At 40.1% G+C, this 13,420-nt stretch overlaps 1 protein-coding gene across 10 annotated transcripts in view; it reads left to right on the forward strand.

Annotated features, from left to right (window-relative positions):
* The window catches only part of DLG2 (discs large MAGUK scaffold protein 2), a 1,022,965-nt gene that overhangs the window by 619,458 nt on the left and 390,087 nt on the right, over positions 1 to 13,420 (forward strand). For all 10 annotated transcript variants that reach the window (XM_086481686.1, XM_086481690.1, XM_086481691.1 and 7 more), the window contains one exon: positions 5,620 to 5,670. In XM_086481686.1, coding sequence (XP_086337812.1) covers positions 5,620 to 5,670 — 51 coding nt within the window. The remainder of the gene's footprint in view (positions 1 to 5,619; positions 5,671 to 13,420) is intronic.

Raw genomic sequence — 13,420 nt, forward strand, 5'->3', positions numbered from 1 at the left:
CTATTCCTGATAAAGTATACATTTCTTTCAAAACCATATGGTCTTTCACTCTTCATTCTTCACACCAGAACAGTTGTGTTATGACAAGAAAGTTTTAGGTTATGGAAATTTTCATTCAAAGACCTTAACATACTCTCCTTGTTTCCTAAAGGAAATATGGGTGACTAGGAGGAAGTAAGCTTAGCTATGCACTGTAATTAAAATAGATATACAAGATGTGTCTTGTATAAAAAGCCCATAAAATGCTCTCACTCACTTAGATAAAGAAGAATATAATGAAAAACTTTCTGGCAGCCTCTTTAGGACAGTTTGAAAACACAAAATCATCATATTTGAAATCAGAGAACACAGGAGACTGTTTTCTGTATGTTTATATGTAGCAAGAAAGGAAATTTTCAATGGTCTTGGAAAACAATATCGGAAGGACATCAGCAGGTTTCCTTTGACAATTAATGAAGAAATAACCTAAATCTGGAGATGGCAAAGGGCTAAATAAGGACCAACAGAAATCACGAAGGGCTACTTAAATCTAATACTTGTTAAATTACCCAAGTGGCCTTGATGTTTCTGAAACGTAAAATAGACAGTCTTAATCATGCAGCAAATTGGAAATTTTTAAAGGACAAATATATTCTAGGGTTACTTGTACGACAATAATTTGGCAATGTTGTGTTCTGGTGAGGTTTGGGTGGTTAGGCAACCGGTGAAACCATACAGCCAAAATAAAATGTGCATGTTGAGTGAAAATCAGTGGCAGGGTAGTTACCTTCCTATGCATATGATAATAAAAAGAAGAAGCTGTCTTCTTTCTTGGACACAGATGAAAAACAAAATTCAATTAAATATAATTAAAATGGGTTTTGTTTGTAATAAAAATCTACAGATATAATTTTTAAGGAAAACGACCTCTTCTTGAGAATAAGGCTAAGCATAACAAACAGCTTTAATGACAAATTTTATTAGAAAGAATAGGTGCAGTGGTTTTGAAACATGACAGTTGCATAAATTGTAAGTGTTTTGATGCTGTTATTACCACTATTGTAATACAGTTCTTATCATTAAAATTCATATGATGACACCTTTATCTTACTGAGTGGGTGGGTGCAGTTGTAGATGTGTAGAAGTATAGCAAGAAAGAATTAGGCAATGCTTACTTGTCTGAGTGTAAACGGGTCTATAAAATCATATAATTGGAGAAGTATAAAAAGTGTAACAATTCAATATTATAAGAAAAAAAAATATCTATGAAAGTCTTAACAAAGTGACAGAGTATGTGAAAATTAAAAACCCAACAGAATGTTCTCAAGGATTCTGGTAATCTGTAGAACTGATTTTCATTAAGGGACTACTTCAGCTGCTTATGCCATCCTTAAACTGCACTAAACGAGAGAAACTTCCTGGAAAGTCAGAGTAAAATTCTTCACATCAAGGAACAAACAAATCTGAGTTTGTCAGTTCTTATTTTGATGTTCTTTGTGCTGCACTTTGTTTCAGGTTTTTCACAAAATTGTATATAAAAGACTCTTTTTACCTGTTCCTTATTTCTCATTCTCCTGAAAGAAAGTGTCATCTGAAGATAACAAGGGCTTTCTTCTTAGAAAGAGAAGAGAACTCTGGTAGTGAATAGAGCCTTACCAGGAAATCTTTCTTGAATGCTGAAATCTAGATAGTACCCATCCATTACATCTCTCTCTTAAAGATATTTTCTTGTCAAAAGTTTGGGACAGTCCTCCAGTATAACAGGTGCAGCTGTAAATGAAAGGCATCTGTTACCTCGCCTTTGCAAGCAGTTGCTTTAAACATTCCAACTTAATTGAATGATGGCAACTTGTTCTGCAAGTTCGTCATACTCCAGATCATGAACATGTCAGGAGATAGAGAGGCCCTCTAGCCTCAGAAGCGTATGTTAGTGATGGTGTTCCTGAACAACAGGGCAACAAAATTTTTGTTTCATGTGGACCTGTTCCTCATGTAGCACTTATATATTTTGTCCTGGTCAACTGTATCTTTTTTTTTGTTCTGCTCGAAATAAAACATGTTCCTGGATGAGACATGATTCCAGACTCTGTGCCTTGAAGTGGTTGATTGTGTCCTCCCATGGATCCCATCTTGTGGACTTCTTACCCACTTCTGCCAGAGTCCTCTGGACTTGTTACTGTCTCAGGTGTTGCTGAGCCTTCTTTCTCTGAAGAGGGTCATCAGTGTCCTGAATCAGAGAGGGAAGCCAACAGCAATTTATCTTGGCTTTGAGCTTTTGGAAAAGGGGAGAGATTGAATTATTCCTTGTGGACATCCAAACACGTTGGGCTTGTGGGAGCAGGTGCTGGATATCATGCCATGCAGGTACTGCCAGTTACAGGTGCAGACAAGCCCCATCAGAAAAGCTGCTAAACCAGAGATCTGTCCTTTCACTGGTGTATAGTTATGAAAGACATACAGCGTCCCTTAAGCAGAACTTTGCTACTGGTCTATAGGTAGGATTAAAGCAGAGAAAACAGATTTAAGGCAAGTGCTCATCAAACTTTACACATCATTTTTATACTCAGTTTGTACATAGTGAAACGAAACCTCGGGGACACAATTCATCTAACCTACCTGAGATTTCTAGTGTAGGATGAAATTAATTAAGAACTAGAAGTGCCTGTTTCTTCTCGCTGCGTATAAACAGAGCTAGACGACTACCTCACGCTTCAGCATTAAATATATCAAAATTTAGATGAGATTAAAGTTATCTGTTTTGTCAACCTTGCACTCCTGAAAGATGGGAAAGAATATTTCCAAGCTGACTTGGAAATGCTGATGATTTCTTTGACTGTGGAGAAGAGTAAACCGTATGAAAATGTTGGGAATTTTTCACAGTTATCTAAAATCGTACAGGCCATAGTAATTTCGCTGTGTGCTCTTGCTGAAATCTGATATAAAGACAGAATTCAGAAAACTTGTGTAAAGAGAGACACAGGAAGTTTCCCACTACTTGCAAGAAATGCAAGTTGCAGGTTCAGACAGCTTGCTTAGGTGCTTTTTCAGGCCAGAGACTGTCAAGTTAAAATGGACAAAAACAGAGGGTATGTCCATATGCCGCTAAATGAGAAGACCCACAAGCCAGTTCCAGCACTGGAGCCATGATTCTTCTCCTGCTTAACTGTTGGCTCACTCCTTGGCTATTTGTTTCCAGCAGGTTCCAGACAGAAACAGCCTTAAGCGCTGAGACTTGGCTGAAAATTGACTCTAATTTAGCAGTGTAGGCGCAGCCAGAGAGTCTAAAAATGAAATAAAATGGTGCTAGCAATGAATAGTACTGCATACATCATCATTCCACTTGCCTCGGGTAGGTGCAATATCTTATTAGATCCTTTATGAAATAACTGCATTGGTCTTCTGAGCAACCAGCAAGAAAAACAGGGCAGTGAACCGCGTGTGTAGATATATATGCTTAAATAACAAAAGGAGTTGGATCAAGATCAGCTTTTTAATTCGTACCATCCCCATCCCTGCTGCTATGGAATCTGATAATGGGTCTCTGCTGGGATTAATGGCGATTTGAACTGAAGACCTTTTAGGAATCGTGGCTGTGGATGATAAAAGGAACCCCTCAGATGATCATAAGCAAGATATTGTTTGTGTGCAATTACAATTAAGTATTCAGCTTGTGTTTTCTCCTTTCATCTTTATACAGAGGTTGCTCACTTCTCATGTCCCTCTTTCTCCCATTTTGCTGCACTAACGAGTTTTTAATGCAAAGGAAAAGTGATTATATGCAGTGAAGCAAAGACAGCTTTATAGAGCAAGACTGAGGAATTGAAGACATAGATCAGAGCTATCCACCAACCTAAGATAAAAGAGAAGTTCATAAAAACAGACATATAGATAGCTTTGATTTCATTATCATTAGACAAGAAAGGACGAAAAATGGAACAGCTATAAAGTTGTTCATACCTAGTAAGTTGCTATATTATTAATAAAAGCCTATGCAGAAAGCATTAAAGTGATAACACAGTACAGGAAAATGTTCTATAGTAAAATGTTTGTTCATATCTCTTTTTAGTGTAGTGTAATGTGATTACCATATTATAATAATGTAAAAAAACCCCAAATATTATGTATGTATTAAATATTTTATTAATTGACACTGGTTTTGTTTCATTGTTAAGCACAGGTTATGAGTTTGGACTTTTCTTTCTCTCTTTCCTTTTGAGCACAGTTTCTGGGCATTATTTCTATTACTGATTTCATGGTTTGTCAGATCTTGAATTGCAGACAAATTAAATAGTTGGTGGCTCTTATAGGAAGCTTTTGTTTGGTATATACATCTATCTAGTTATATTATTCACAAGAGAAGTATCTAATTACATTTGAAAGGTGCTTGACTAGATAAAGAATGATTTGTGTACAGAGTTTTCTGATTGCAGTTAGAAAGGTAATATAGAAAATGAGCAACCGGGAGTGGGCAAGAGTAATAAATGTTCTTCTTCTGAGAAACAACAAATTTGTTTCTCCAAGATGAGGTCCATCCTAATGCTTCACTTCAGTTTTGCTCCTACAAAAAATTTTTTATTTCATTAAGTACAAATTAAGTAAAACACCAAAGCAAAACTATTTTCCAGGAAATATCCTATCGTCACAAAAACTAAATCAGCATGATTCATGGGCAATAACTATTATTTTTGATTAATCAATATTTTCTAGCCAAATCAAAAAATTGCTGACTAGCTGTAGCTAAAGGACACTTTGAAATTTTTCTGATATTTTAATGATAGAAGTATTTTCATTACTCTGCAGTATACTTACAATATAGTCAGCTTTTGTAGCTTTCTCAGATGTGGTACTCTACCCATTTAAGAAATGAAGAAACAGGGATGTTAAGTGAGTTGCCTAGAGGGACAGAAAAAATCCATGTCAGACTGGCACAAGGTTTCAGAATACTGCTTAAATCAGTGTCATGTCTCTAGCTGATAGATTTCTTGTCCAGTGCAATCCATTTTGGTACTCTACATTTTGTAGCTTAATTTACTTTGACACTGAAACTCAGCGTAAGAATTGCATTAACATTCTGTGCCTTTTTGCCATTCAGCTGTCTATTGCAAAGGTCCTCTGTCATGTTCTTGCCCTAGGTTAATATGGTAAACAAGATGTATTTCAGTATATGTATCACTGAGTGATTTTTACATGAGTACTATGAATTTCCTGTCTGGCTTTGTATTGCAAAGTAAATTGGAGCTCATAAGGTAATGAATAATTAATCTTTCTTCTATTTGTGAGAATAATTTTTAGGAACAGGTCTTCTGTTTTTGACATGAAACTATTACCTCAGAAACCATTTAAACATTTGCACAAAGTCCATGAACATGCTATATCAAATGTCAGTCATATTATGTAAATGACTTATTTATCCATTATTTCAGTGTGTTGCATACTGAACTTTTACTGTTTTCAAGTTTGCAAGCTTGATTACACACCATTCAAGACAAAGGGGAGCTAGTTAGACTATAATTTAGATAGCCTCACCTATATGTTGAAAAACGTTCTTCAGTAAACATCATACTGGAATATCTGTACGATACCCCTACCAAATAATTTTCCATGTGCATTTAAGTAATTTTATGATTTTATTTTCCTTAGGTCAATGGAACAGAAATTGAATATGAATTTGAAGAAATTACTTTGGAGAGGGTAAGTATAATTTATTTTTCTCTTATAGGAAAAAAATATAATCTGTAATAAAAATAATACAATTACTTATGAAATTAAAAGTGTTTAAGAATAAAATTATTTGTATTTTGAATAGTCTAAACTATAAAAATGTAAGCGATACAAAAAGATAAGTCTTTCAAGCTTTTAAGAAGTTTCAGGTGTAGCTACTTGCAGACCAGTATCTAGAATGCTTTTCTTCCCCATAAGTCTGTCAGTGCTTGACTAGGCATTTGATTATTGGGAAGAGCCTGTGCGACTTGGTACCTCCGTTTTAGCTTGTGAACTGGAATGGTGGCATCTTTTCTGTTTTAATCTTCTTGATTTCCTTGCATGTGTGCATAATAGAAGACATGAAGTTTTATACTATAAAACAAAAATTGGAAAAGTGTTTTTCATGTTCACGTGACTATATAAAAGCTATAGACCATATCTATGTGCAAAGGATATGTTTGTGCAAGCCTGAATTACATGAGCTATAATCAGGGCTGGCAGCGAAGGCTTTGTTGGTAGTGTGGTTTAAAAGTAGCACAAAAAAATAAGAGATTTAAAATTTGTGCTGCATCATATCTTCCTGGATTTGGTGTTTTTTCCTTGCCTTTTGGTTACATAACGGTTTTCTTTAGACTGAGGACTTTCTTTGCCACAAGGTCAAGACCAGATGGGCTGCATAGTATGTGAGAAAGTCTAAGCTTTGTCATGTGTCATAGTGTTTACAAATGTTTCTAATGGATGCATTGCTGAGTTCCTTCAAAATTCTACCAACATCCTGGTAATAGGAACTTTTGTCATCTTGAAGCAAACACAATTAGGCTTCTTCCTACGTAAAATGTTTGAATGCAAGGCTGGATTTACCGAGATGTGACTGATGCCATATGAACAAATGCCTGTGAGGTAGCAAACTACCATTAAATTGGATACTTAGATTATACAATTCATTGCACTTTTTCTGCATGTTATATTTTTAATTGTCCAGGATAAAGAATTCCATAAGCATTCAACTTAAAGTGATACAAGTTTATGTTCTCATTGATTTGCTCTCTCAGGCAAATTATGAAAGAGCAATATATCTTTTTACCATAGCCGTCCTCATAACAGATAACATATTATGTTATAGGCACTCTTTATCTACTGTCTCTCAGCTTATTTGCGCATCACTAATTATTCATTGGACTAGAGTTTCCAAAGGTCACTGAACAGAACACAGGCCTCCTGGGTGATATTTTGAAAACCACTTTATTTTTAACAGATGCGTAAGTTATCAGTGTACATACTGCAGAATGAATGCGGCTTGCATCTCCTTGCATCACCTGTCTGATGTAGATAATTAGTTATTCATAATATAATACAACATAATATCCGTTAAAGACTGAACAACAATAGCAAACAAAGCTACAGATTTTAATGGAGGATATTTGCGTTGTTTTCTGGATGATGCTGAATCTGTGGCTTCTGATTATTACTGCTTGAAATGTTCTGTCACATGTATCAGTGTTTTGTCTCAAAGGCAGGGTACTGTGTCTGCTGGTTTTTGTGTTAGATATAAAACTCAAGTGATTGCCTTTAAATAGCTGTCATTTATGTTAGACTAAAAGCATTTTCAGAAGAAAGACATTCTCCATGTTGATTACCCGTTTTCTTCCACAAAACTGCTTTTAGAAATTGGATGGAAAATAATGTCTCTGTATTTAAAGGCAAAGCTGCAAAATGTATTAATGTTGCTGCTGTTGAGAGATAAAAATGCAGTTTGCCCATATCAAACAGCTGGTAATAAACTTTCCATTGTGGTCCAGTTATCCAAGTTACAAATTTCCCCAAAACCATCAGATATTTTCTTCATGACATTTATCCACATTTTGAAATAGTCAATATTATTTAAAGGATTTTGCATTGTAAAAGATAAACTGGTTGAAGATGTATTAAGGCTTTTGCACTCTTTCCTGTGGTTTTTTTCATAGCAGAATGAAAGGGAAGGTGGTAAAGGATTGAATACGTCAGAGCACCTCCCAGTCTCTATAGACTTGGCAAGGACAACATTCATTTACTTGTAGGAGATCACCTTCATCCATAGCTGACATGAATTTGTGGGACGTATTCCTGAAGAGAGTTATCGGCTTAGGTATGATCCTTGCCCCAGGATGAAGAGACAGCACCGTACCTTAGGATAACACAGGACCACTATGTACATGTTGGCAGAATGTGTCCCATGTGGAGCTGGGGAGCAGATAAGCAGGGTCTCAGAAATGCCAAAAGGAAACCCTGCTAAGGGCCGGGGGGGTTGGACAGTGCAGAGCTTGCTGAGCATCGCCGAGCTGCCTGAGACCCAGCTGGCGTATTAAGAAATGACTGCAAGGATACAGCGGGCTTGTGTAGAAAGCTTTTTTATTTTTTCCTCTTTGACATAATTCTGTTCAGCTGTTTCTATTTAAAATGTTGTCCTAGTTTACAGTTTAACAAGACTTGGGGTTTTGAGCTTTAAAGGCTTCAGTGAGAGCTCACAGACTATGAATTTAAGGCAGATCCACCTTAAAGCTCTGATCAGCGCTGATCTGGGAGTTAAGGAAGTTGTAAGTACTCCTCTGCCAGCCCCCTCCTTAGTGGCATGCTCTTATCGTTTTACTCTTCTTCAGTCGTGCCAGTCACTTATCAGGTACCATCACCAATCCCTGAGCCCACAAGGTTCACTGTTAAATAAGTCCTCATTTAGAGCTCTCATAAGAACCAACTTGAGTAACACAATTACACAACTAAGAGAAATCAAACAAATTCTCTTCTCAAAAAAAAAAAAAAAAAAAAAGACAGTTTTAATTCCTTCATTTACCTTAGAGAATGTGTTTCTCAGCTAACTTACAGGCATAAAATGCAGATCCAGTGTAGACTAAGACTTGGTGATTTGTAATAAACTACAATGCCCAAATGCACACTTAGACAAAATTCCTTAAAATAAGCCATTACCTTGCTCTAACTTGAATATTAAAGACACCATAAAAAGGAAATTCTGCATAAAATGACTCATATTAGTGCAGTGATGTTAGTCATCTGTATCCAGCGCTATCAAGAGACCAATTTGCACTTGTAAATCAGTGGTCAGCATAAGAGATAACTGAATAGACTCTGTGACAAAGCTTAGCTTAAGCTCTCTAAGCTGAAGGAAAGTTTTAATTGACTGACTGCTTGGTAAAGCGCTGTGCTTGGAGACATGCACTGAAGAGAGGATTTTAATAGAAGTTGATGGAATATCGGCCAATATCAATAGTTACCATGAAGATGAGTGAAGAAAGACAGTGGGTCACTTAATGATTCATGTTGGATTCATGCCGAGTTCAAAATCTGAGTTCAGATCTCAGTCCTTTTTTGCCATTCTAACCTTGCCTATTCTTTAGATGTTAGAGAAAAAGAGGGCAGTTGTGATTAGTAAAGCTGTTTTCACGGAATCTTTTGATGCTTCAGCATGCATTTTCATTCTGTATTTGTATAAAAGTAAAATTATATCGCTTTTTGTGGAATAGACTGTTTAGAAAAATTCAATTCTATCAACATCGGAATTAAAGACATCTAGTTCCCAGTGCATTTGCATCATAGGATTGACTGACCTTGGTATGTGAACAGGTTGGGCTCTGGCTGAGAATTTTCCCAAGGTTGAGACATGCATAAAGTGTCTCTATTTCTTTTATTTTTATACCCCTGTGGATTCTCTGGATTATGGTAACAATCCAGGTTACACAGCAGAATGTCCCTGTTTTTTAATGAACTGCATCATTTTATAAAGTTTTTAGGAACTTACTGTTTTGTTTCCTCCTCACTGTGGAAAGAATTTATTTTGGGCCTGGCTTTTATTTACTTTGGTACCTTGTAAACCTAAAAGATAATTACTACTGTACTATTAATTATACTGTTTTCATCATTAATTTCCTTTGTGAAAATGCTTAAATTTGCAAAAATTAAAGAAGTGCATTCCACTGAACACTGAAGAGCAGTGGGAATTGGATTGTATCAAATGACACAAGGATTTTAATTTGACTCAGTGTCTTATCTTTTTATATCTACCCATCTTGTTTTGACACAGATCACAGAATCATAGATTGGTTTGGGTTTGAAGGGGCTTTTAAAGACCATTTAGTCCAACACTCCCTGCTACGGGCAGGGACACTGGTGGTTTGGTGTCTGGAAGGGTTTTGGTGGAGTTTTGGCAGCGGCAGAGGGGGCTGCAGTGGAGGCTCTTGTAGGAGGCTTCAAGAAGCTCCACCGGCTCTAATTTCGGACCCGCCTCTGGGCAAAGCCAGACCAATGGCGAACCTGTGAAAACCTATTTGAGAGTGAAAGAAGCGGTTGATTGTGTCTGTTCATTTGGTTTGTCTGTGTTGGTGAGCGAGTGAGAGGAGGGGGATGTGAGAGAGACAGCCCTGCGGACACCCCGGCCAGTGAGGCAGGAGAGGGGGAGCTGTGCCGGAGCAGAGGTTCCCCTGCGGCCCGCGGGGGGGTGGCGGCTGAGCCCCCGCAGCCCCTGGAGCCCAGCGCTGCCCCAGCCGTTGCCCTGCGGCCCGCGGAGGGCCCCGGGCCGGAGCAGGGACCGGCCCGGAGCAGCCGTGACCGGGCCGTGGCTCCGAGGCAGCCCGCGCTGGAGCCGCCCGTCGGCGGGAGGGCGGCAGCCCCGGGAGGGACCCGCGCTGGGGGGTTCTGGGGAGCTGCGGCCCCGCGGGAAGGACTCGCGTTGGGGCCGTTGGAGGAGGAATGTCTGCCGGGAGAGGGACCCCGCGGTGGGGCAGGGGAGGGCTGCGAGGGCCCCTCTCCTGAGGGGGAAGGAGCAGCGGAGACCCCTTGTGCCGGACGGGCTGTGACCCCCATTCCCTGCCCCTGCGCTGCTGGGAGGGAAGAGGGAGCAGAGCTGAGCCGGGGAGAGCGGGGGGGGGGTGTGGTTGGGGGGGGGGAAGATGCGTTGTTTTTAAAACCTGGTTGTAGCTCTCATTGTCCTTGATGGTGGTGGTTGTTTTGTATTAAATGGATGTTGTTATCCCCAAGTTGAGTCCGTCTTTTGCCCGTGACCATAACTGGTGAGTGAGCCCTCCCTGTCCTTTGTCTGGACCCTCGGCCTTTTCACTGTGTTTTCTCCTCCCCATACCTCAAGGGATGGGGTAGGGGTGAGTGAGCAGCTGCGGGGGGCTTTGCTGCCGCGTGGGTGGGCTCAAACCACAACAGACACCTTCCACTAGACCAAGTTGCTCAAAGCCCCATCCATAGCCTGGCCTTGAGCACTGCCAGGGAGGGGCCATCCACAGCTTCTCTGGGCAACCTCTTCCAGTGTCTCACCACCCTCACAGCAAAGAACTTCTTCCTAATGTCTAATCTAAATCTCCCCCCTTTTTAGTTTGAAACCCTTACCCCTCATCTTATCACTACCCTCCCCAATAAAAAGTCCCTTCCCACCTTTCCTGCAGGCCCCCTTTAAGAACTGGAAGGCTGCTAGAAGGTGTCCTGGGAGCTTCTTTTCTCCAGACTGAACAACCCCAACTCTCTCAGCCTGGCCTCATAGAGGGGGTGCTCCAGCCCCCTGATCATCTGCATGGCCCTCCTCTGGACCCACTGGAGCAGGTCCATGTCTTTCCTGTGCTGGGGACCAAAGCTGGACACAGCACTGCAGGTGGGGTCTCACCAGAGCAGAGTAGAGGGGGAGAATCCCCTCCCTCGACCTTCTGGCCACGCTTCTTATGATGCAGCCCAGGATACAACTGGCTTTCTGGCCTGTGAGCACCCGTTGCTGGCACCAAGATCACTGGTTGCTTGTATGTCTGAGAAATAAGGTTTTCACTGTTAATCAGTAATGTATCTGCTTTCTGCCTTTTCTTAAGGTGTTAGGCACCAGTTGTTTATGCAACAGTATGCTTTGACCTCTCAGGAATGAGATTGTAGGACATTTCAGTGCCAGGAAAGTCCTTCTTTATGTGGTTCAGAAATAACTGAGTGAGAGGGAGCGGTCACGGAATGGCCACTAGGAAAATGATTTTCAAAGTTTAAAAGCTGATGCTGTAGATGCCTTTTGAGAGCCCAGAATGCACAAATCAATATCCAGGCATCAACAGCCCCAGCGGCGTGGTCTAACATCTTCCAACAGGAGAAAGTACATCTTTTAAAGTGAGTGTCCCTCAGGTACCTGCTGAGCTCCTCCAAATGCAGTGTTGCTCTCTGAGTGTTTATTTCAGCAGAACTGTAGATGTTTTCTTTGCTGTTGAAAGCTTTCTGACTGGGTGCTCTTATAACATTTCTTCTTTGCTAGGCTCTGCCTGCTTCCTAAGTGAGAGAAAATGGTAGTTCTTCTTGCAGCCTCAGACTGAAATGAATTATAATTCAAAGGCAGGATCCTTCTTATTGACTAGTTTCTATCAGGTTCGTACTAGATTAGTGACCAATGGGTGTTTATTGCAATAAAGCTGACCCACCGGAATTTTTTCCTGGAAAGGGCCAGCACAGTCTGCCTACAAGAAGAGGCAGGTGTATCCATGTATGGAGCAGAGTTATCAACAAACAGAAAATATGAATCCCATCTTTTGAATTGTTGTGCAGACAATTTAAAAAAACTGATCTCTTGGGTATCCATATAGAGTCTTTGCAGTGTATTTCTCTGTGTATGGGTAACACAAAGTTCTGTAAAATGAAAAATGAAGTTAAGAAAGACCCTTGAAAATACAGGTGTAGTGCATGCAGTCACTGCAGGAAATTCTCATATGCTTTCTAATTCAAATCACATCTTAGTTTAGAGTTGACACTGATAGGCACTTGTGTCCGTGACTGTTTTCTACCTTCAGAGAGGTCTGTAAGCATTGGAAAGGGCAGACTCTGTAGCCTCTGGTTGCAATGGCTTAAGCAAGGTCTGCGTTCTCCTTTTGCTTCTTGTGCTCTACCAGATTTTGCTTTGACCTTAGGTTGTGCAAGAGCGAGCTGATGAAAGAAGCTGAAGGAGCCCGGTGTACAGTCCTGCTAATGTGACACTGAAATACCAGGTCAATGTTTTCCAAAGCCACTGCAGAATTTGGTTACTTCCGTTCAATGACCTAAATTAAGTTTCCTTGGAACGGTCTGATTCTTTTGTAACATTACTCACCAAAACCATGTGACTTTGTCACCTCAGAGCAGCCCTAATTTGACACCCCTAATCACTGGAAAACTTTGTTCTTTGTTCTTATTCTGTCAGAGAGTCATTATACTGAAACTATTCCTGGCTGTAGAGCTGTGCATGTCTTGTGGGGGCCTGTTCCCCCTGTGCTTGGTCAAGGTACAGAATGTGCCGGTCTGGAGTATGCATGGAAAGGCAGACGAGCCGGGAGAGGGAGGGCTGTACCTTTTGAGGGACAAAAGCTCCTGCCCGGTGTTTTAGCTGTCATTCTCCACATTCAGTGTTTGGGACTGGAAACTCGATAAACCCACATAACTGTCTGGCTGAAGACTATTGGCTAGAGAAGTGAAGGAACAACTGTTATTATTATATCCCTCTTAGACACGTGAACAAAGTATTTTTATTTGTTGTTATTGCTGTTAACAATTGCATTGCTACAGGTTGGGAGTGCGGTGAAGTAGAACGGGTGAGCTACCCACAGTTGTCACAAAGGCAGTGATAGGACTAGGAGGACTAGTCTGTTTAATGTCCTCCACACATAAGGATGATCTGCACTGCTTCAGAATATGCACTACCAGAAGAATCTGAGTTATCCAGAGCAAATGCTAAAAAAAATCATGTGGC

The sequence above is a fragment of the Leptosomus discolor genome, chromosome 1 (genome assembly GCF_034619465.1).
Source record: "Leptosomus discolor isolate bLepDis1 chromosome 1, bLepDis1.hap2, whole genome shotgun sequence".
NCBI lineage: Eukaryota > Metazoa > Chordata > Aves > Leptosomiformes > Leptosomidae > Leptosomus > Leptosomus discolor.